The 24,888-nt window shown below is 42.7% G+C and overlaps 1 protein-coding gene across 5 annotated transcripts in view; it reads left to right on the forward strand.

Annotated features, from left to right (window-relative positions):
* The first annotated feature begins 1,470 nt into the window (after positions 1 to 1,470).
* Positions 1,471 to 24,888, forward strand: part of APP (amyloid beta precursor protein) — a 220,629-nt gene continuing 197,211 nt past the window's right edge. For all 5 annotated transcript variants that reach the window (XM_062002381.1, XM_062002400.1, XM_062002391.1 and 2 more), the window contains exon 1: positions 1,471 to 1,687. In XM_062002381.1, the coding sequence (XP_061858365.1) occupies positions 1,631 to 1,687 (57 nt within the window). In that variant the 5' untranslated portion in view covers positions 1,471 to 1,630. The remainder of the gene's footprint in view (positions 1,688 to 24,888) is intronic.

Raw genomic sequence — 24,888 nt, forward strand, 5'->3', positions numbered from 1 at the left:
ATTTCAGTTCTGACTTTAATAGGAGTGTGAGAGCAGCAGCATGGACAGAATTTCTTCACTGTGAGGGTGATGGAGCACTGGAACAGGCTGCCCAGATGGGTTGTTGAGTCTCCTTCTCTGAGGACATTCAAAACCCAGCTGAACGAGTTCCTGTGTGACCTGCTCTAGGTCATGCTTGGGCAGGGGAGTTGGACTGGATGATCTTTTGAGGTCCTTTCCAATCCTTAAGATTCTGTGATTGATTCTGTGACAATGCAGTCCAGGCCTCTGCAGAGTCATACACCAAGGAGATGTCCACCGCCTACCCTTTGTGGCCTGGCCACAGGTCACCATTACAGAGTAGACCTATTAACCATTAACAGGGTTCATGGTTGGACTCAATGACCTTAAAGGTATTTTCCAACCTAAACGATTCCATGATGCTATTAGCTGCATCTTAGGAGTTTTGGTGGGAGCAGAGATACTACTATGGAGCCTGCAGGTCAGAGGAAGAGCAGGTCAGGCTGCATACCGGGGTCAGGTTTACTGTACCAATTATTACAATGCTGATGAGGGGAGAGAGTAAGTTTGTTTTGGCCTCCTGATTACAAGCAATTTGACAAAGCCCTCCATTTTGATTTATTCCTTGTTCAACTGCCTCAGTTCTGCTGATGTTCCTGTGTGCCTTCGTTACTGATAGCACCTCTGGAAATCTTGCATCAATCTTGCAATTAGCAGTGGGCAAAGGAATACCGTGGAGACCACAGCTGTTTTCCCAGGATGTTCAGCAGGAGGGTTAGGCTTCAAGAGTGTGCACCACTGTCACGCAAAGCCCCAGGGAAAAGCAGCTGTGCTTATTCATCACCTCCACCTGGACAGCGACTGAAGATCCCTGGTTGGTGTGCAACCTTGTCAGAAAAGGAAAAAATTGTTAAACAGCTTCTAAATCACACATATGTTTGGAATTGCTTCTTTTGTGAGCACCCTGTAAGGACAGGGGTACCATTTATGTATACACTTCAGAGGGGTGCAGTGCATTGAGGCCTTGGGGCTCCTGAGAACGCGAGGGGCCCCGTGCAGCGGCAGAAAGGGCGGCGCGGTGGCTATGAAAATAGTTATGGATGATACCCGAGCAGCCAAGGAGGAGAACCTCCGCTACGATGGCAACCCCCTCGTTGGTTAAAGGCCGGCCTAGGGAGCCGGCCCAAGGCCCTGCCAAGCCTCCGGGCCCAAGCCTGAGGAGTCGCCCTGCCCCTCGAGCCTAACCACGCGGTGGCCTGGCCCGGGTTCGGGGCCGGCGATACGGCTGGGACCGAAGAGAAAAGGCGTGCCGGGCCGCGCCAGGGCTGTGCCTGCCGACGAGCCGCGCCCGGGCCGACGGCGCCCGCAGGAGCTGCACCGCCCGGGTGCCGCCGCTAGGGGTCTCGGCGGGGCGGCCCGAGGAGGGCCGGGCCGCACCGCACCGCCCGCTCGGGGGCGGACCGGGCCATCAGCTGACCGGCCCCGCCGCGGCGCTCGGCTGGTGCCGCCGCAGCTCAGTCGCTCTCCCCGGCAGCGTCGCGGCTTCGCGGATTTACAGCCGGACCCCGCCGCGTCTCGCCGGCCTCCCTCTTTCCCTTCCTCCCTCCCCCCCCCCCTCCCGGCCGCCACGATGTTGCCCCACTTAGCCCTGCTGCTGCTGGCCTCCGGCGCCGTTCCGGCTCTCGAGGTAAGAGGGGCAGGGGGCGACCGGGCGGAGGCTTCCCCGCTGTCCTCCTCCGCTTCTACGAGGCTTTGTCTGCCCGCAGCCGCCCGTGCGGCGTGGGCTCGCCTGCGGCGGGCGGGGGTCGCCTGTGCCCGTCACGCAGCCGGGCGGCGGGGGACTCCTTCCCCGGCAGTCGTCGTCCTCCCGCCGCCGAACAAAAGGGCCGCTCCCGCCGAGCGGGGCGGCAAGGAAGAAGCGGACCAGGAGTCCCCGGGGCTGGAGACCCCCCTGTCCCCGCCACCCGCGTCCATCGTGGGACGCGGGCGGCCAGAACCTTCCCTGCCGCCAGGGCCGGCTCCCTTCGCTGGTCTGGCTGTCGCTGCCGGGGCGCTTCCCCGTTAACTTCGGCCGCCGCCCGCAGAGCCGTCTGGCGCGGCGCGGGGGTCCGCGGGGAGGGGCAGCAACGCTGCCAGCCGGCGGGCAAAGCGGGGGAGGGCCGAGTGCGTCCCGCGGGGATTTCTCCGCCAGAAGCTGGGGAAACTTTCCCAGCGTGTGGGCGTGCTGCAGGCGGGGGACTGGGGACACCCGGCGGCATCTCCCCGCGGAGATGGGGGCTGGGGTCACGGAGCCGGGCTGCGGGCTCTGCCTGGGGAGGGCAGGGCAGCGCCGCGCCTTCGCCGCCGCGCACCCAGCCGCAGGTGTGTGAGGCGGCGGTGGAGAGCGCCCGGCGGGCTGGCGCAGCAGCCCTGCGGGGGCAGGGAGGCGGTGCCCGCTGGGGAGGGGGCGGTGGCCCGGGCCGTGCCCCCCTCCTTTCCCCCGCGGGCGGGCCGGTGCCGAGCGTCGCGGAGGCGCGAGAAGATGGCGCCTCTGCAGTGCAGCAGAGAGGCGCCACCGTGCGCGCTGCGGCCGCCGGCAGCCCGCGCCCCTCCGCGGCCGCCCCTGCCTGCCCTGCCCTCCCCTCCTCGGGGGTGGCTCCGCCCGCCCCCTCTCTCTAGCCTGGCGGCGCCCAGCCGGGCCCCCTCCGGGTGCGGCTGACGGCGGGAGGGAGCCCCCGTGGCCGCCCTCTGGCCGGGGGCGTGAGCGCACTGCCGCTTCGGCTGAGGGGACGCCGGCGGGGATGCGCAAAGCCCACACCTCAAGAGGGGCAGCCGAGGGATGTGCCTGCGTGTCGGTGCTTCCCACCCCCCCAAAATAAAAATAATGCTAAAAAAAAAGTGGGGTAGTTATCTCCAAGTCTCCTTCGTTCCCTGGCCGCCAGACCCCGGCCTTGAGACCGGGCTTTGAGACTTCAGTTTCGGTTCTTCTCTGATATTAAAGCCGCACTTCTGCCAGGGGAGACTCAGGGAGTGGGTGGGGGTGAGATGAATGGCAACATTTAGCCTGAAAGGAGCGCCTGAAGCTTGAGCTCCCCCTCGGGCAAAGGGATGCAGGCCTGCAGCTCAAGTGCCCTTCCTAGGAGGGACCCCAGTGCCCGGTGCATGAGAGGAGACAGCTGTCCATCCTAGCTCTCCATCCCTGCTGCCTGCCAGAGGTTCTCACTTTGAGATGTGATCTTGACAGTGTTGAACAGGGCATATCAATCTGAGCAGTTGTAAAGATGCTCAGAGGTTTAAAGCTTCCAGTTACAAAACTCATTCTGTTTTATCAGCTTGATGCAACCAATGTCTGAATGCAGTAGAAGGAAGTCTCAGCCGTGGGTGAATAGCTGGAGTAAAAAATGAGGTTTTAAGATTGAGACTGTGTGTCAGGATAGACCATAGAGGGATGGGCGTTTTTGTTGGGTACCTGTAGCCCTGGGCTTTCAGATGGGTATGTAGTTACTGCTACTGTACAAGGTGCTTTTGCAAGTAAAGGGGACTTTGGATTTTGCATCAAAACCGTTCAGGGGAGAGTCTGTATTCAGAGCCACCTGCAGAGGTGTCTATGCCTTAGCAGTATCCAGAATTTTCAGAGACATCCTTTGCCTCGAAAGGTTTGCTTAAATGGATGTTTTTGAAGAAGCTTTTGAATTTGTGTTGGAATTCCGTGTGAACATTTGAGGCTTTGCATTTATCCTCTCTTTTTTTTTTTTAATGTTTGTTAGCAGGGTAGCTCTTAACGTTTTGTCTTGTGATCAGGCATTTGTCAGTCTTGGTACACTAAGATTGATACTTCAAACAAGTGACTGCTTTTACAATACTAAAATATTTCATAATAGGAATTGCGTGTGTGTGTTACTGCACTTCAGCTGTCTTTGTATACTAAAAGTGTGATTTTATTTTTATTTTTTTAATGTTTTAATTAGATTCTCTTTAGATTTCTTTTATGAAAGGAAACATTTTTTCCTTCCATTTTATAACAAATGCTTTCTGGAAAGCAGCAAAGAACGTGTACATTGCTTTTACTGAAAATGATACTAGAAGAGGGAGAGCAGGAACAAACCAAATTCTTTTTATATTACACATGGAAAATTCCTTTCTAAAATTACAGGTAGATTAATATTTATTTATGCAGCTTTAAAGGAAATACTCCTTGGTGATGCTCTGGTCATGTTGTGGTTGTTTAATATGTTTCTTCTGCCACTTGTGTGAATCATACTTACTGGTGTTAGGAAATCCATTGGTCAAGAGCTCTCATAATTTATGAAACTGTCATATTCTTCAGTAGCTATTTTCCCATTTAATCGCTTTTCATGAATTGTCTGATTCCAGTAGGCAAATGTAGCAGAAAATAACTGTGAATTTGTGTGAATGATCCCGGTTTATAATTGAAGATTTCTTCTAATTGGCACACTGAGTTTATCAGGATTTCTGCCATGCTTGTTCTGCTTGCTGCTCTAGCTTCATGTTTATAAGTGAGAGATTTATACCAGATGATTGAAATCAAGTAGTTACAACATTGACATCATACAAGCTCACCCTCAGAAAGTTAGATGACAATAAGTATGTTGCCTGACAGCTTTTTGTGAAACTATGTAATGTATTGCTTTATAGGTTATTGGTTTTCTTGGTTTGGTTTGTTTTTTTTTAATGGAAGACCTAAAATATTTATTTCCCCATTGTTCAGTTTTCAAGCAGACCTCCTGAAATGACTTTGCGGCGTGGGAAGGAAGCCTCTCCCTCACTTCCATTACAGACTTTCAGTTCCTCTTCCCGTCTGTTCTGTTCCCAAATTCCCTGGCAAAGGCTTTGTGTTTGTTGAAAGTTCCTTTTGCTTGTTGAAGAGTCCCTTTTGTGCTTCCTGTTTAAGATGCTGCCATGTTTGGGTGGGTGGCTGCTGGGTAAGCAGGGCAGGAGAGATGTTGTGGGTTCTGTTTCAGCATCTGGATCCTTGTCCATCGGGTGAATGAATTAGAGAGTGAAAAAGGAGCTTCTCCCTTATTCCCCTGTTTGATTTTTGTTTGATTAATGAGAAACAGACAATTTTGAGACTTGCGTTCCCTTCAGATGCCTTTTTTTGGGGAGAAGGAATTGACTGCTGTGCTTCTTCACAAAACAGTGAGGAAAATATGAGGGAACTGACAAGATTTTAGGATTTGTAAATATTCTTTTTCTATGAACTGTTTGTATGACAGATGAAAGTGATCTTAATCAGTTTTAGTTGATCACTGTTGAATTATATGGCAAACCTGTAAGAGGTATAGATTGTCCTCGATAGCTTTTCTTTAATTTATCTTTGCATTTGTTGAATAAACTGTACAGGATGATAAGCAGTTTGGTTTATAAGTTGTATGAAGAAAAAGTATGACTATTTCTTTTCATTGACACTCCTTTTCCAATACAAAGCTTAGCAAAATAGCTTAAGAGCATAGTAACTTCGTGTAACTGCTTGATGAATTGGCAGTTATTCTTCTCAGTAGAATAATTTAATTTTTTTAGTGAGCTGTTGGATGTGGAGACTTGGTCAAGATATTAGTAGATGGCTTTAAAAGATCCCTCAGGATGTCTCTGGTTTGACCTCGTGTCCAACACAGGGACATCTCTGAGGTCAGAGCAGGCTGCTCTTGGTGTTCTGCAGTTGGGTCTTGCAAATGGAGTTCTGAGCACAAAGCCTGCTCAACCTTGCTGGGCGACCTGCTCTGTCTATGGTTTGGATGGTTCTCCTCTGCATTGAAACATGTCTCCAAACTGTAACTTGTTTATTTTTAAGGCAGTGTCTCTACACTTAGTTTACATCCTTAATCCTGAATACTCTTCAGAGTCATTTCTACACCTGTAGCATCTTCTAAAAAAAATGGATGTAATAACCAGGAGTTGAAAAAATTGTTTAATAAAAAATATTCACGTTTGTCAAATGTCTATATATATGTATACACATAATGCATTCAAATCGCCTAATGTGTCAGTATAATGTATGCAAATATATTTTGAAATCCCCAATGTATTTGCATATTTAATTTAGAACATTAAAATCACTGTATATGTACATCTATGTCTATACATTATGTTAATGCATAGGCTGTATTAAACCAATACTCACTGACCTCCTTATATTCAGGCAATGAAGAGATGAAGTTATAGACTACTACCGATAGAAAAATATGATTTGGTTTATATATGGTAATAAGTTCATTGAAGTTGTTAGGTGAGCTCTCTGGTGTGGTTTTAACACGTAAGTCTAGAGTCTGTGTGTTATTGGATTTAAATTCTGGGGATTTTGAAAAAAATCCTGTGGTGTAAGAAGATTAAAAGTAAAGCAAATTGAAAAATACCGAATGACTTTCTGTAAGCTTGGTTAACTGTTACAGTATGCTCTTGCGATGAGAGTTTACAACACTTTCTGCCAGGCTAAGGATTGCCAGGAGCAATTTTGATAATGAGCTTGAGCCTGGAGTAGTTTGGAGACCAAGGACTCCTCTTAAGAGAGAAGTCAAACTTTGACCTGCCTTTTTTTTTTGATTGTTATTTAAAGCTGAATGCAGTCAGTCTTCCAAACCTTACCAGCCCTCATTCTCACAAATTGATCTGGAATCTACCTTTTTTCTGTTACTCTATGCCAGAAATACCTACAGTCGAAGTATTCAAAACACATTTTTCTATCCTTTTGGTGATACCAAACTGGCTGAGAATATCAACCAGTAATGGCTTGTGTGTGTTTTTGAGTCTTCAGTGCTAAATAAGTCACTTTTCTGCCCTTGATTGTAACGTGCCATTGGTTCTGAAACCTGAGTATTTGTCGTCTTTTTCGATTTTATTCATTTATGCATTTTATTCAATTTAGAGAGCTACCTGGTTATTAAATCTTCTGCAGTGCTGTAGATTCCAAAAGCTCTGGAGATGCTTTAGCTTATGAAAAATAGCTACTTTTTTCCTTGCAAGAATGCAGTCATATAAAAAAAGAGAAACAACATAAATGGGAATGGTGACCTCTGTTCAAAGGGATGAGTTTGAATGGCAGTCAGTATATGTGTGTATAAGAGCTTATTTAAAAAAGGCCCCACTGTGCTGCAAGCTCTTGATATATGGAGGATATAGGATTGTTTTGATACTGCACTTCATAGCAGAATGCTTGCTAATTACCTATTTAACTACTTACAAAACAAAATTTCACATGATGGAAGTATGTGTAAGGGGCAGTACACTCCACAGAGTGTACTAATGTTAGATATTTTGCAGTGGCTCCTCAAACATGCTTTCCACATGACAAGTACTTCTTGGTGTGTGAATGTAAGAATATTAAAATAAGTTATGCTTTTTAGAAGCATACAAAACCTTAAACCAGCTATTGGTGGTAGGGACACTGCTATTCTGTAATTGTGTTGCAGGTTTCTTGCCCTGTATTGATTAAATAGGAGAGAGCGATAGATCTGTGTATTGCTGGTTACTTTACTGCCCAGCATAACAGCTTTGTAAGTCCTGTGACTTCTTCAGTTGAGAATCAAGACTTATGCCTTGCCGTGTTTTCTTGGTGGTCTCCTAGCAAGTTCAGGAGAACCTGATCTTCACTTGAGGACTTAAATGATAAGTGTTAACTGCAGCAATTTACAAGGCTTTCCAAAAGAAGCCAATCTGGTCAACTGGTGGCATTTGATGGATTGTGGTACAGCCAAGCTTTAGACAGAGGAGCACATAAGCCAGTGTGCTTTATGGTTTTGTAGTCCAGTTGCTATTTCTGGGCAGTAGTAAGTTAAATACTGCTGTTTGTCTGGCAACTTACCTAGCTCAGAAGCTGGCTGCTAAAAGCTGCTCTTTCCACTTCCACCAGCAGCCATCACTCTGTAAGCTCAGTCTCTTCAGTGCTTTTTGATTGCTCTCTAGGCCGTTTTTTATGATCCTGTACCATGCTGAAAGAAACAAGTAGTGCCTTTACTGGTAGGTGTCATCTCCTGGCAGATGCTTTAGAGACCTGAGTCAGAAAATGACCACAAGCAGTCAAACTGGCCCAGCTAAAAGAGCAGGTAGCTTTTTTCGGGAAGAGTGCCAACCTCTGAAACAGCATTTTGCTGAAATTTGTGTAGCAGCATTTAATTAAGGTGTTACTCCCTTTGCCTCCCTCCAGTGACCTGCAGCAGGGCATGAACAGTCTTTTCACACCTGACCCCTCTTAGGTTCTTTGTTATTAAAAGTTACTGTCAAGTCACTGCAAAAGGCAAAAATCCCGGAGGAGCTGCTTTCAGGGATGGATAACTCCATTCAGTTCCCACTGACCCATTTTGAGCTAATCCAGATAGGAATTCCTTGTTGATCCCTTTCTTCCCCTAGAGCAGAGTTTATCTATTCAACCACACCAGATAACATATGACAGGAATGGGGCAAAACTGGTTGTACCTGTTAGTAAAAGCATTTAAAAGTTGCTCTTTTTCAGAGCAGTCTGCCATTGTGGTCCAGTATGGCAGTTTGTATGTTTTATGTAATTTTTGTTTGGAATTGCAGTTAATAAAACAAAATACATGTCTAGTAGGAGTTCAAGCTGTAGGCAGAGGGAAGGGTGAGCAAAACTCTGTACTGTTTGGAAACTGTTAATATTGGACTTTGAGGTTTTTGAAGCTGTGAAACAGCAGTTTACACATACTCAGCTCAAAATTTAGGTAATATAAGTAATATATTTGGTGCCAATAGGTTTTAAATATACTGTGATTTTTTTTTTTTTTCTTGATGGTGAAAATTGCTGCCTCACCTACTTCCAAAATTTAGAAGGTAGTATCCAATGGACACACAGAGAAAAAAATAGAGATGAGGCAGGATTTTGGAGTTGTTTTCAATCTCCTTGTCATGCTATCACATCCTCTGTGCTTGCAGCAAACTTTCTCTTACCTTATCAGCACATTTTTTAAAAGTAGATATTGCTCATTCTGAAGCTCTGCCCCTGTAAAATTGATTTTTCTCTAAATTATGGTCTCTGCCAAGGACTAATTTTTTTTCCCTCCCACCTGCCTTGTCAGATACCATGATACAATTTTGAGACAAACAGCTAACTTGTTCTTTCTATACTTAGTTACAGAAATTTATTTGTAGCTGGAATTTTGGATCTGGAATATAGAATACTGAGCTGATACAGTAATTCTGTTGCATTCTACTTTCTCATAATTTGAAAGGTAACTTGAAAAACTATATTTCTTCCCTATGTCTCATCTAGAAACATGAGGAGAAAAAAAAATCTTATGTGTTATTGTTAAGGGTTTGATTCTGTTGTAGTTAATTTACAGAGCTCCTTGTAAACTACGTCATGATTTCTAGGTTGCTTTTTTTTGTTGTTTTTCTAAGAAAGCTCTTTTTTAATGTATATCTCTTATAATACCTGTATATTTGTTTATGTAAAAAAGTGAGAAATGCAGTATTTCCTAGAGGAAAGTAAACCGAGGAAGAAAATTGTTAAAGCAACATAAAGGCAGTGGCTTTAAAATGGAATTTGTTATTTTGGGTATTGTCCTTTTTCTTTATAGATGTAAATTTAAATGTATGAAATATTGATTGAACATAGTTTAACTGTAGAGTACTTACAGTATGCTAACGGGGTTGTTGTGCACACATGGCATTAGTAAGCATCTAGACCTGTAGAATGCATTTTGCTGTTGGGTTGTTTTGAAGCTTGTTTGATATTCTTCTGCAGCTGTGCTATGTGTGCCTTGTTTATCCTCTGACCAGTTCTCTTAACTATGGAGTGAAATAAAATTGCTTTTAATGACATGTGTTTCAGCATCCTAATTTCATCACTCTTTCTTTTTGCCAGTTCTATCTTTAGTTCCATTAAGTCTTAGAACAGTAATGTTGATCTGAAGTTGCTTAGCCCACAAACTTTTTAAACTGAGAGTTTTGGAACTCTCACTTGTCCTCTTTTCAGCATTGCTGAGCTTCTAGAACTTTGTTGCAAGCAGTTTGCAGATGACAACTTGTCTGTAATCCTAGAGTCCAGAATAATATGTTATAATGAGAATGTCAGTTTTATATCATTAAAAAAGAGGGTTTTTGGCTTCGCCTCTAACTTAGAATTTATTGTTTAAATTTTATGCAGGAGAGTAAGAAGGGGAGTTGGAAAACCTAAGAAGTCAAACACCAAATAAGGCATCCATAATACATTGGGAGTATTTGAGGAAGTTTTGAAGACTCCTGAAGGTCCCCAAGGAGATCAGGACATTGGCAGCCTGTTCAACTTATGTTTAGATTTTGCTTCTACTTTGGCATTGTCTTGTTTTGTTTCTCATAGTTCTATTATAAGTAGCAGGAGATTTTTTTTTTTTTTCCCTGCTGGCACGAGAACCTGGAATGCCATTTTCTCTCTTTTGCATGTGCAGTGTTTTTCATTATAGTGATCACTACTCTGAGCTGTTGAGGTGAAGTGTTTCACCTTTCACTGCTAGCCTGTTGGGCCTGTTTGAGTCCAGGCTGAGGCTGCTTGCATGGTTGGGCCATTAACTGTTTTGTTTTAATGAATTGCCAAGATGAGATGGGTTGGTGGGTGAGGGATGGATGCACACTACTGAAGACGCACTTCAGTGAGACAGGATTTATCAAACAGCTTTAGACTAATTTATAGCTACAATACCAATATGAAACTACTAAGTTCCTGTTTAACAAAACTTCTGTGTGCAATGGCCAAAAATAACTGAAGGTCAAGACTCAGGCTCCAAAAATTAAGGCTGACTTATGTTACTTTGCTCATATGAGCTGTGCCCTTTCATTTGAGTGTCATTGGGTGTGCTTGAATATAAATGCATGCATAAATGTTTGTAATGTGTTTCGAGTCAATTGTGTATCTTAACTGATAAGAAGGAGAAAGGTTTAATTAGTCTGTCACTTGAAAGAAAACTTCTGAATAACAAAAGACTTATTTAATCCTTTTACAAGCAGAAAGAACAAATGTGACTTAGATGGTGCTATTGACTTGTGAGACGCACAGTAGCAAGTAGGAGTCTGAGTTTCCTCTTGTTGATGTAAAATAGTGTTTGACATTGAGGCTGGTAATTCAGTGGCCTCCTCATTTTAAAGACAGATGTTGAGGACTGGATCCTATATGGAAGAATGAGGCATGAAAAGGATTAGCTTCGAGCTAAGTCAAAAGTGCCCACCTTGTGCTCTGCAGGGCTTCCCTTCTGCCTCAGACTCCTCCTCTGCTCAGACCACTACCTCATGACTGAGCAGTGAGGCTTTGCATATGGTGAGCTAGATAAACTCATTGTGAATTAGAGGTTACTCTGTTGTGTGTTAGATGTGGTTCGTCAGGAGCTGAGCTCATCCTCTTCAAGAAGGGCAGGAATTAGTGTCTCGGATGAATAGAGGAGGTTCTTGCGTGTGTGGTTTTTGGTTTGTTTGGGTTTTTTAGAGTATTTTAATTCTAGTTCTGGAGGTAAAACCAAATGAGAAAAACAATCTGTTATTAATCAAAAGGAAGATGGAAAAATACCTTATTGCTTCTAGTAAGAGGAAATACCAGGCCAGGAAAGGCATGCCAAGTTAGTGCTGTCTGGAAGGCATTCATATAAGAAATCGGGGACGTGTGTTTGACAATATAGGCTTGGGGCAAGCTCAGAAGGAAATAATACTTTATTTTTGCCTCCAAATGTGAAGACTGCACAACTAATTTTCAAAAGAGGTAAATACAGGATGTTGAGCTTTATCATGGTAAACAGGAGAAATGTAATAGCCTGTGCTGTGCAGAAGGTCAAATTAGATGTTTTCTCTTCAAATCTGGGGATTTAAATTCTGTGCCCATAGGGAACTCCCAGCCCCTTTAAACACACTCCCCAAGGGAAATACAGTGATGTCTAGTTGTAGAAGGTTTTGTAGTTATTTGCATGTTGATTTTAGGATGTGAGTTTTGGTGTTATAAAACAGAATTAAACCTTAAACTTGATTAAGATATTTTTTTTAAACATGTAGTGAGCATTTTGTGACAAACTGCTTGGTGTGTATAGTCTGGGATTTCACAAATAAAAATGCATGAATATTTACAGAACTATTCAACAAAACAGTTGGAAAGTGCCTGTTCTTAGTGTTAAATTGTGATGAAAAGTGAGTGATGAGTTTTCTGAATCCTGTAAAAGGCTCAGTCCTGCTGAAACAAAAGACTCTGGAGCTGAAGCTGGACTGGCAGGCTGGGCTGGTTGGGGTTATTTCCCCTGCTGCTGGTGAGCAAATTTGAATTGTATCTACTTACAGTTGTCTTTGCTACATATGTTCAGCCCAGCTCCATGACACTCCAAAACCAAAATTTTAAAGAAAGAAAGAATCAGTTTTTAAGGAATTGGCTTGAGTTATAAGTAACCTTAACAGATAAGGAGTAATTATGCATTTTCAGCTCTTCTCATTTTTAAAATAACTGAGTCTACAAAAGAAAGAAACCAAAACCATGGGAAGATGATCGCTAAATAATTTATCTTAGGAGCCATAGCTCCCTAGTGTTCCTGTAGCAGCTGAGGCTGGTGTAAAAGGCCATGTAAGCCTTTGGGGAATGCTGTGTTTAAGCTGGAGTGCAACCTTAGTTAATCTTCATTACTTACTGCTTTTTGATTACAGACAATAGTTTGGGTAAGGATTTACATTTTGAGGCATTGGGCACATTGGAAATAGCAAGTTAAATTTCAACCATGTACTCTTGTCTTGGCTGTCAGCAGCTCCCCATGGAATTATGGTTCTGGCAAGCTGGTCCAGGGGATGAGAGAAAACTGAAGTAAACTCTTTGTATATCTCACTGCTTCATCACTGCATAATTTATTTTGTTTGTAATGTGCTCATCTGAAGTCTTAAGATCTACTTTGAATTTTTGCCTTTGCTTTGCTCTTTGCAAAAGTGTGGGTGCAGATACCTCTTGGGTTCTCTTCCTTTGCGAAGCACCGCAGTTCTGGTGCTGATCCTCTGCAGGTCTGCTGCCTATGTTGTCCGATAGGTGTTGCCAGGAACCCGCCCTCCAGGGCTTGAGGGGCTTTTGGGTGTCTTCCACACAAATGAAAATTCCTGTTCTTATTTACTATGCATTCAAACTCTTTTATACTCTTTTTTGATTTGTCTTTGGGTCACTGGTACCTCTGTCAGGTCTGTTTTGGTATTCAGTCACTTGTGTCATGCTCTAACAGTTTTAATTATTGTTTCAGGAAAAAAAACTGCAGTATAAGGTTCATCTAGGGGAAAAAACCCACAACACAACAAAACTCAGAAAAAACCACCCCAAAGAAACACAGAGCCTCAATGGTCACTCCAGTTACTTGGAGACACATGAGGTATTGCTGGCTCCCCAATTCAAAGACTGCTTTTAATCCTGTCAGAAGCCAAATTGGTGCTTTGCCTGAAGGTGATCTGCAAGGGAAGATGTTCCAGGCTGCTCTGTGGTGTATGTTGTAAAGAAACAGACTGAATGGTTGTCATGAGTTAATGGGAAGAGACAATAAAACAGCTTACTGAGTGTTTCTTGAAAAATAGTAAATCTCTTTCAAGAATCAAGTGAAAGCCTTAGCATTGGTAAGTAATCTTTAGGTGTTTTAGCACATCCTAAATAATATGCATACAGATTTTGGTAATGCATACCATGCAAATTCATTTTTCTACAGCTTTGTTTGAATTAGCAGGGTATGTCATAGGATAGCAAGTTTTCTTGCTAAACCAGGTAGTACAGAAATCCAGAACTGATAGGGTTTTTTGAGTCCAAGATGTTAAAAAAAGTAAGGATGAGTATTTTTAGCCAACAATTCCCATGACTTCAATTATGTGTTGTAAAAAGGCACATGAAAATTCTTTTGAGAAGTATCTTGCTGTTTTCAGTCTTGTCATTTATGGCATCTAAATTGGTACACTGTTGAGAACAGTGAAGTTTTTGGACTGTGCGTTCAACACACATTTGGACCCGTTGTTGTTCTGCTTGTACTTTGAAAGGAGAAAATGCATCTAGGGCTAGAAGGCTGTTTGTGTCTTGCACACCCTGTTGAGACATGGTGTTTTAAGTGTGTAAGAGATGCTTTACTGTGAATGACATTTAACTTTTCCTTCAGAAAACTGGGGATGGCTCAGCTTTCTGAAGAACTTCCTATAAAATAATGTTCATTGTTTCTCGAAATGTTAATTTGGAGACTTTGTTTAAATTGCAGGTGCATGTCTCTAATTGCAGGTTTGGTGTTCTTAGTGTGTGCTGAAGTCTTTCAGAGAGGGTTTATCTCTGTAGTTGGTAACATATTGAGTAGTATCAAGAGGAAGAGATATATAAAGAACATAGAAGTGAAATAGGGTTCAAGTACCTACAGAGTTAAACTGAAACTTCTTATGACCTTTAAAACTACTTGTAAAAATTGTGCTGGTGACTTGTTTTAGTCTGCATAGAAACTTCCCCTCCTCTGTCTTTTCCTCTCAGACCCCAAATGATGCTTAAAAAGTTTTGTTGTTCTTTTTCATTAAAAAAACCCAAAGCAAACTATGGACTTTTGTTTGTTGGGTTCTTTTTGCATATTTTTCTTTTGGTTTGTATTTAATATTTTTTACCTAACTCCTTTCTGACATACTTCAAAAATATACTTGAAACTTTCTGAACTGATTATCCTGCCTTTGTTGGATCATCTGTATTATACTAAAGTGTTATCAGTGCTCAGAATAGGAAATATCATTGATCTTTTTGGTTTTGCTCTTAGCCAGGTTTATGTACACAGTACACAGTGTTTGTTATGTGCAATGTCTAGATTTGATTTAAGTATGCAAGCTAGATTTCCTTGTAAGGAACAATAACGGGCAAGTGGCTTGTAAACCAACACTTGACAGCTTAATTGCATCAGTTTCAACACACCTTTTTAAAAAAAAGACTCAATAGATGGGAGGGATATAATGGCTTTGTTTTCAAAAGCAGCACACTGGATATGAATTTTTATTTGCAGAACAGAGGAAATAATGAAGTTCTACAGCTTGCATTGTTTTGATTAGGTGTTCAGAAATGCTTATCATAATTACTGGATCATTGGCACTTGCAACACACAGCTGGGATTTTTTGAGAAATTGCTTGCTTACAGCATGCCACAGGAGTGTTGGAAAAATGAGATTTTGCTTAGACATAACTAAAACCACAGTGTTAATGAGGGAGAGCTTGCCATTTGGGATAAGAGTAATTCATCTCATTGATACTCTACTGCCTTCTAAGTCTTCAGTAAATTTTTAATTTTGTAATTGATTTCCACACTTATGCAGGGGATATTATGATTTATGTGAAGAAATATATGGTTCAGTTTTGTAAACTTGTGTATAGATATTGCATCTGTTAACACACAAAGGTTTTTGCTTTTCATTAAAAGAAATGGTGGTTATTACTGGTTTGGTTCGGTGGTGTTTTTCTTTTTTTTTTGTTAAATCCATGTACATAAATCCTTAACACCTTCCTCCCCACTGACATGTGTAGTAGTTGGAGTTAGTTATTTCTAGAACTAATTCCGAGTTAAAAGAGCAGGTTTGTTTGCCTGAAACTTTGAAATAAGTAACTCAGATACACCTCAAGGTACATGTAAAACAAATGCTTCTTTAATGCCGGATTAGCGGGCACACTCATATCTCAGGGTGGTTATCTCTCCCTTCCTAGTTCTTAGTGATGGGAGGAGGTTGGAAAGATACATTAAAGTTATATACTTTCCTTGCAATACTTACTGCTAGGAAAGGTGATGTTCAATACATGCCTGCATTGGCTTTGATGCTGGAAACTCTTACTAACTTGTGTTTGGTCTGCTTGGCCTGTTCATGCTGTCACTGCTATGCCTGCCATCACTTCTTGGTCTTTGCTTCCCTTCTTCAGTTATGTAGCAAGCCACAGGTTTCTGTTACATGACACAACTGTTTTCCAGAAGCATCTCTTGAGCATGCTACAAGGATGGAGTTTCTGCCATCCTGCTTTGGTTTTTCGTTTGTGATAGTGTGTGGGTGTACTTGACTCGGATTGTTATTTTCCCTTTTCCACGTGTGAGCACATACAGTTCCCACACAGATAATTTTCCCGAGGTGTCAGAAGAAAGAAATTATCTTTCAGTGAAGCCTAGCTATTAAGATGATGTTCTCCTGAAGTGGGAGTGAGTGTCTACTGATTCCCTTCTCCTGAAGAAGTAGTGCCGGACCAAAAAAGTAGGCTCTGGCAAGGCATTGCAGTTCCCCCACTAGCTCCATCTTTTTGATGTTTCCCTTTGATTGCAGTTGGTGGCTTTATGCTATGCCTATATTATTATTATTATTATGCTATGCCAAATCACAGGCATGTGGGAGGAGAAGGTGCTGATGGTCTGACTCACTAAAACCAGCATTGTGCTGCAGGGTGACCTTGGAGTGCAGAGGCTGGCTTCTTGCACAGGGCAACCTATCAAAAAATGTTCTCCAGAAATACACCTGAAACATACTTGCCCCTCATGGATGCCCATGCCATATAACTGGACTAGGTGTGACTAGAAGTCAAATGCACCAAGGACTGGTAGAAACACAGCTGTTCTGTTCTGCAGGTCCTCTTCAAGTCAAATCAATCTTCAAATCGTAGCCACAGAGGTGGTGGGAGGAACAGTGTCTTCCACCAAGGAACAGCTTGTAGGGCCATTTAGTTTGTGGTAAGCAAGGTAGCATAGTCATCAAAGATTGAACCATAGTGAGAAATCTAATAGCATGTGCTATAAAGAAAAGTGTATCAACTACTTTTCAAATTTCCTTGTGACTGGCTAGTGTAATGCAATGAGTTGCCACCTCTCATGTCTCCGAGTGTTACCTGTCTAATAAAGGCACTGGAGCCACAGTATTTGTGGCCAGAAGCTGCAGTTGCACACCACTGTCCTTCTTTTGAGGCTCCAAATGAAGGAGATGAGGAATATGGTCTTAAGTAGTGTTTGGAAAGAGAAAAGTTGAGCTCAAAGGTAATTTGGGGGTTTTTTTTTTTTTTGCACCTCTGCTCATTTAAAGGGGCAAAAAATGGTATTTATCCGTTTGAGAAAGGCTGATTAAAGCAATCTATGTCTCTCACAAAGCACATAGTGACTTTTTCATGTAATCTGCAAGCACATTCCTCTGAGGGCACAGTCACATCCGCTGTTGTGAATGGACTGTCACTGAGGAAATGCGCTGAGCCAGCATGTGGCTGGGACCCAGGCTCCCCAAGCATCCCTTCCTAACCTCAAGGGGTTTGTTGTTGTGGTTTTCATTTAAAGGAGCGGTGCAAGAGCAAGAAGGAAGTTTCCTGCCTTCTTTTCAGTAGCTACTGCTTTCTCTTCCAGTTGCAAAGTGGATGTTTTAAGAACGTTTTGCTGTGGTTTTTATGTTATGTTTGGCTATAGGCTAAAAGCCGGCAAAACTCAATGCCTAACCCGTGCATGTGTATGTGTGGTTTTGTTTGTTTTTTTTCCAAGTGATGACTGTTTAGAATCTCTAATTAAATCCAGGGGAATTATCACTCACTTAAAACATGGGGGCTAACACAGGTGTTCTTGTTTGTTGGGTGTATTTCTGTGGGTTTTAAGTCCTTGCTAAGTGGTGTTACCTATTTGGTAACATTAGCAGTTTCCTAGATGAGAAAATAAGAACATCCTTGCTAAAAGAGGTAATGACCATACAAAACCTATTGTAGGTGAAATGGCACTTTAGGCTAATGGGGTTACAAGGTGTTTATACTTCTGTGTTGACATGTACACATATTAAAGATGACTAATGCTAATTATTACTCTACTAGTTGTGGAGTACCTATCTGAGGAGTCAGATGGACAGAGCCCATTAGTACCTCTGAATTTGCATTTGCTTGCTTGATTAGAAAGTGTAAGCTTGGGGTTATCTTACCTCCCTTCCTTCTCTTAATAAATAGTACATTAGGATAATATTAGCAGGATGGAAAGTTTACCTCTGGTGTAATAAAAATCAAAGGTGTAGCAGCTCAGACAGTACTGACATGTGACTTCTTTGCTCTGATAGTGTGTGTCTACAAAAGCAAATGTAATGTTAGCCCTGTGGCATCAGGCAAAATTTTAAGAGTGATACTTAGTGTAGAGTTGAATGCTCCAATTCTCAGTAGGAAACTGAACAAACAAAAGCATCTCAAGAAAATGAAAATGTTACCCAATGGGGAAAAAAAAATCTACCCTGATTCTTTCTGTTTTTGTTTGATTTGGTGTGGGTTTTTTTTAGTAGGTCGGTAAAGGTTTCCAACTCTCTATCTGTATTTTTGTGCTATTTTGCTGAAAATTGGGATGCTGGTAAATTACTGTAAAATACTGTACTGTTATGTTTCCTTCACTGAGCACCTGAATCAGTTTTCAACTTTCATCTTTTACTTCTACCTAAGAACAACACAGATTTAGTAGGACAGCTCAGATAATATATTTGAGTTGATGTAGTTCTTCATAATCTATTAAAATTAGTTGTTTAAATTATCACCAGATACTCAAGTGGCTTGCACAAAAGTTGATAATGCTCTAGCATTATGTGATAATGCTCTACCATCATGTATTTTTCAGATTTTTTAGCAAACTAATTAAAATCCTAATTATCTGTTCTCGTGTTTTTCTTAGTTTCCAGATGTCATTTAATTATTTTTGGATTGTGTTTTTTTTTTTTTTTTTAAGATTTTCTCAATACATTAAAATAAGAAAGAACATAGCCATCATAGTTTCTGTAGTTTCAAAACCTCTTAATGAGCTACATACTTATGCCCCTTTATGGAGGTGTTTTATAGCGTCACATAAAAATTTGACAGTCTAAGGTCTTGAGAGATTTGGACAGAACTGCCTTGTCTTCCTTCAGCAACTGCTGTAGGCATTTCCCAATATCAAGCTTGGAATTGCAAAAATGATCAAGGTGTGCAATGCAAGAAGAGTAAACCGTGATCATTTATTGTCATCTAAGTGAGAGTCCTAGTTTGATGGTTCACTTGTAAATACGCTAAATTTTTCTTAATCAGTTAGGAAGCTTCACTGTTTAGTCTGCTGGGAAAAAGGTATAAATGTGTATTATGTGGTATCTTTTCACTCAATTCAGAATATTTTTCTGCTAATTAGATATCTCATGTACCAATGGTAAATACTAAAACCAGCAAAGTTAAACAAGTGCTAGTTGAAAATCTAGTTTTGCGGATGGAGTAAATGACCAAGTATACTTGAAGAGTATACTGTGTTGACGGTGCATTTTGCATATCTCGAAGCTGAATGTATTTACAGAGACTGCAAATGTGTACAGCATACACACATCACTACCCACTGTAGCAGAGTCTTGCAGCATGTTTTCCTCAGACATTGTTATTGCTGGAAGAGATGTTCTGTCTTACCTGTAATTGCAAATAAATTGAGCTGACAGAGATGCTGCTAGACTGGGCTCTGCTGCATGTCAGAGCCTTAGAAACAAGAAAAGATGGAGCTGCACAAGTATGAAGAGGAACAGCTGGATGTGGCAGCTTGCATTTGAGTGGCAGGGTTTTCTTTTGCACAAGGAAAGCAATGTTTTCAGAAGTGTAGTAAACACTAATGGATGTAGCAGTCTTCTCACTACAGCGTTACTTCTACTCATGATTTTTAGATGTTTACTGGAGTTGGTGTTGCAGTGCATTAGGTTGGTACCAGAGGGGAAATGTGTAGAAGTGTCTGACAAAAAGCAAATGTCAAGCTGCCATTTTTGAATGAGGACGAGGTGAAAAGTAATGTATTCTGCCTGTCAACATTTAAAGCTAGGCCACTGCCTTTGGTCTGAAGCTGATTTTCTAGAGTGTTTACACAAATTCACAGGAGCAGAAATTTTGCAAACTCAAGTTCATATAGTTGCTGTTCTATGACTAGCATGAACTTATTAAGGTTCAGTATTGATAGAACCTGATGCATTATTGCAGGAATGCACAGACTGAGGCAAGGGCTTTATGCAGTGGTCATGACCAGTTTGTATATTAGTTTGTGCCACTGTCTATCTGCCCCAATTAGATCTGAATAGGCTAGTGAAACCTAGACTGAGTGCGTTCGTGATTCAGGATACAGAAAAGACAAATCTCTGAAATTTGATGACATAAGGGAAGCGTTGGACTTGATAGCTAGATTCCTAAATCTAAATATACTGGATTCTCAGCACTCTGACATGAAACTGTTTCCTTTTTATATTTCGATTTAGACTTTAATGTGTTGCATGAGACTATGTGCTTGCAACTTCAGCACTTGTGATTTATTGAGGATATTGTTTCATATTTTATGATGATATCAGGTGAGGTAAATCGCTTCAGTCATGGTGTCTGATGGATACAGGACCAGTGGCAGAGCAGGGTGCGTGGGTCTGATGTAGTCCCAGTCTGTCTGGCGTGCACATGCTGTTTCAGAGCTCTCTCCTGCTCAAGGAGTGAAGAGCATCACATGCAAGCCATCCAGGATAGTAGAGACCACAGGTGGCTAATTTTGGGGGTATGGGATAAATAAGTGTGTCAGTTTTTGAGGCAAAGGAGGGTCCTGCCAGCCTGGGATGCATCCTTCTTTTCTGCACTTCTACTGTGTCACTTTCATCCTGAAATGTGAGGAAACTGCCATGAAGATACACATGGCATTGTTGCGTGCAAGGTTATGTGCTGGGATTTTCATAGGCCTGTGCAAGAGGAGCTCAAGGTAGTTTAAGTCTTGAGGTTACTGTACAGCACTTGTACAGTAGGCATTACTTATAAGTTTTTTTATTCTGCATAGATGAAGTTAAAATGCGTGTAAATGAGAAGTACCAAGAGCTATTTGAATTTTTCTGTCTACCAGACACTCAAAATAATTCTGTTCCTAGAGGTGGATGGTGTTTCACACAGCTGCCTGGCATTTATAGATCATCTGTCTCAGAAGAACATCTATTATTGCTGATGTATTCTTACAGTTTCTATTGAGTTGGGATAAAAATAAAATGTTGTAAACAAGTTTATAGTCAGGAGCAGTAATAAAAAGAACATCCCAAATCAGGCTTTTTTTTTTTTGTCATTGACTTCACATTCAATGCCACAGCTATAAAAAAACTCCAAAGTAGTTATTTCCAGTTAGCATTTTTATGGCACTAGTCGGTGTTGCACCTGGACAAGGGGGCAAAGAGGTTTCTTGTTTACTGTTCTGTGAACTGTGTGTGCCTGTTAATAGTTCCCACAGAAGTGCCTGGTAATGTCACCGTTATACATTTCACCCCTATACTTGGGGAAGAAAGACTGGAAAAATGTTTAAATGAGAAGTGAGCTTTCAGTGAATGTGAGAGACTGCATGGCTTTAAGTCTTGCTGTAAGAGGATCATTGTTTATAGATGATCACTTCAGTCACCAAGGTGAGCAGCTCAAGGGAAGAATGTCCACAAGTTCCTGCCTGGCACAGCAGGCAGGTCTCCTCTGTGGCTGTCCTACCTTCCCAGGTGTCCTTGTGTAATAGGTATGAGGCTCTGCAAGTGCAACCAAACAATAATGAGGAAGATGTTCATCTAGCTTGGAGGTGTCACAGAAGTTAAGTCTGCCTTCGCCCTGTGTCAAAACTGCTTCCATAAAGAAAAAAAGATGAGTCATTGTCATAGGAGACTCTCTTCAGAAGGCCCCATATGCAGACCTGACCTACTTGGGGAAGACTGCTGCCTCCCTGGGGCCTGGGTTAAAGATGTGAAAAGAGAAAGCTTCCTACCTTGTTATGGCCCTCACATTGTTATCTGCTACTGATTAGTTTTTTTTTTTTTTTCAGGTAGGCAGCAATATAACAGCAAAGTTGGAAGAAGCCTAGTGGCAATCAAGAGAGGCTTCAGGGCCATGGGGTGACTGGTTAAGGAATCAGATGTACAAGCATCTCCTTCCAGGTGCAGGAAATGATGAGGGAAGAAATGAGAAGAACTAGTAGAGCAATACTTGGCTCAGAGCCTGGTGTCAGTGGCACAATTTTGATTTTTTTGATCGTGGGTCAGTTTACATGACACCAGACCTGCTGGCAACAGATGGGATATGCCTGTCTCAGAGGGAAAAGGATGTTTGCACAGGAGTTAGCAGGGCTCATTGAAAGAACTTTAAATTGGATTTGAAGGAGCTTTAAACTGGCTTTAAAGGAGGAAAAGGATAAAACCAGTCTCACTAGAGATAAGCCTGGGGGCAGCATGCCAGTGTTTGAGGGATGGTAAGTTAGTGAGGTCCTACTGTCTGCCCTCACAGTGGAGGCTAGGGTTGTAGATCAAGGCAACAGCAGACATAAGGGTTATGGAGGTATTAGAAACCATAAAAGCACCTGAGAATGGTCACATAGGAGTTAGGGCTTCCCCCTTGCCCAAGAAGGTAGCAGGATCAGTAGTCTGACTGAACTGCATCTACACCGATGTGTGCAGTATGGGCAGCACACAGGAGGAGCTGGAACACATTTTGCAGCAGGAAAGCTATAAAATAGTTGCCATAATGGAAACATGGTGGAATGAGTCACGTGACTGGAGTATGCAATGGATGGCTATAGACTCTTCAGAAGAGATAGGCAAGGAAGGGTAAGTGGCAGGTAGCCCTGTATGTTAGGGAGTGACAGTGATGGTAGCGTTGAGTGTTTATGGGCAGGAATGAGAGGGAAGGCCAACAAGGCAGATATCCTGGTGGAAGTCTGTTGTAGACCACTGAACCAGGATGAAGAGGCAGATTAAATATTCTAGAAGCAGCTGGGAGAAGGCTCACAGTTGCTAGCCCTTGTTTTTATGGAGTACTTCAACTAAGCAGGTGTCCACTGAAGATATAATACAGTGGAGAAGAAATGCTCTAGGAGAGAAGTCCATAACAGAGATGGTGAAGGAGCCAACTAGGGAAGGTGCCCTTCTGGAGCTGTTGTTTGTGAAGAGAGAAGGACTTGTGAGTTGTATGATGGTTGGAGGCTGTCTTGGGCGTAGCAATCATGAAATGATACTTGGAGTAGTAAGGAGGGGGGCTTAGCAGAACTGCTGTGTTGGACTTCTGGAGGGTAGACTTTGGACTGTTTCCGAGACTGGATAACAGGAGTCTCTTGGGAGGCAGTCCTGAAGGGCAAAGCAGTCCAGGAAGGCTGAGCGTCCCTTAAGAAGGAAAACTTAAAGATGAAGGAGCGGACTGTCCCCAAGTGCTGAAAGATTAGCCAGTGGGCAAGAAGACTGGCCTGTCAGAACAGAGAGCTTTGGCTAGCCCTCAGGAACAAAAAAGAGTTTATCACCTTTGGAAGAAGGGGCAGGCAGCTCAGGAGAAGACTATAAGCATGTCCTGAGGTTGTGGAAGAAAAAAGTTAGATGGGCCAAAGCCTAACTAGAACTTTATCTGGCTACTGCCACAAAAGATAATAAAAATGTTTCTATAAATACATTAGCAACAAAAGAAGGCAGGGAGAAACATAGTGACAGAGGTTAAGAAAAAGGCTGAGGTACTTCATACCTTCTTTGCCTTACTGTCTAATAGTAAGATGGGTTACTCTCTGGGTACTCAGACCCCTGAGCTGGAAGGTAGGGATGGGGAGCAGACTTTAAAACCCCATAATCCGAGGGGAAATGGTTAGTGACCTGCTACACCACTTAAACATACACAAGTCTATGGGGCCAGATTGAATCCACCCAAGGATACTGAGAGAGTTGGCAGAAATGCTTACCAAGTCACTTTCCATCATCTGTCAGCAGTCCTGGCTAATTGGAGAGGTCCAAATTGGCTGGAGGTTAACAAATGTGATGCTCGTCTGTGAGAAGGGCTGGAAGGAGGATCTAGCAAACTACAGGCCTTTCAGCCCAACTTTGGTCTTGGGGAAGAGTATGGAGGAGGTCATGTTCAGTGCTGTCACACAACATGTATGGGACAACCAGATGATCAGGCCCAGTCAATATGGCTTCAGGAAAGGCAGGTCCTGCGTGACTTATCTGATCTCCTTCTGTGACAAGGTGAACCACTTAGTGGATGAGGGAAAGGTGGTGGTATGGCCTATCAGGACTTCAGTAAAGTCTTTGACACTGTTCTTGAAAGCATCCCCTTGGAGAAGCTGGTTGCCCGTGGCTTGGACAGATGTACTCCTCACTGGCTAAAAAAATGAATGGATGACCAGGCCCAGAATGGCGTTAAATCCAGTTGGCAGCTGGTCACCAGTGGTGCTCCCCAGGGCTCAGTGTTGAGGCCTATTGAACATCTTTATCAGTGATCTGGATGAGGGGCTTGAGTACACCCTCAGTAAGTTTGCAGATGATGCCAAGGTAGATGAGAGTTTTGATCTGCCTGAGGGTAGCAGGGCTCTTAACAGTGACGTGGACAGGCTGCATGCATAAGCTGAGGCCAATTGCATATGACGTTCGGTGAAGCCAAATGACAAATGCAGGCATTTGTGTCAAATACTGTGTTCAGTTTTGGGCCTCTCACTACAAAAAGGACATTGAGGTGCTAGAGCATATCCAGAGACAGGCAACAAAGCTGGTGAAGGGATCTGAAGCACAAGTCTTATGAGGAGTGGCTGGGAGAGCTGGGGCTGTTTAGTTTGGAGAAAGGAGGCTGGGAGAAGAGCTTGTATCTGTCTCTCTACAGGTACCTGAAAGGAGGTTGTGGCAAGGTGGGTGTTGGCCACTTGTCCCAGTAACATGTCAAGAGTAGATGGGCTCAAGTTGTGCCAAGGGAGGTTTAGATTGGGTATTATGAAGAATTTCTTCAATGTGGAAGAATTTCTTCAATTTCTTTGTTTTGTCAAGCATTGCAATGGGCTTGTTCCAGGGAGGTGGTTGAGTGACTGTCCCTGGAGGTATTTAAGACATGTAGGTGTGGTGCTTAGAGCATGGTTTAGTGGTGGACTTAGCAGTGCTAGGTTAACATTTGGACTCTTACGATCTTAAAGGTCTTTTCCGATCTAAATTATGGTATAGGCATTTACAGATTATACCAGTCTATAAGGGCCATAGCCAGTT

This window comes from Colius striatus, chromosome 1 (assembly GCF_028858725.1).
Source record: "Colius striatus isolate bColStr4 chromosome 1, bColStr4.1.hap1, whole genome shotgun sequence".
Taxonomy (NCBI): Eukaryota; Metazoa; Chordata; class Aves; order Coliiformes; family Coliidae; genus Colius; species Colius striatus.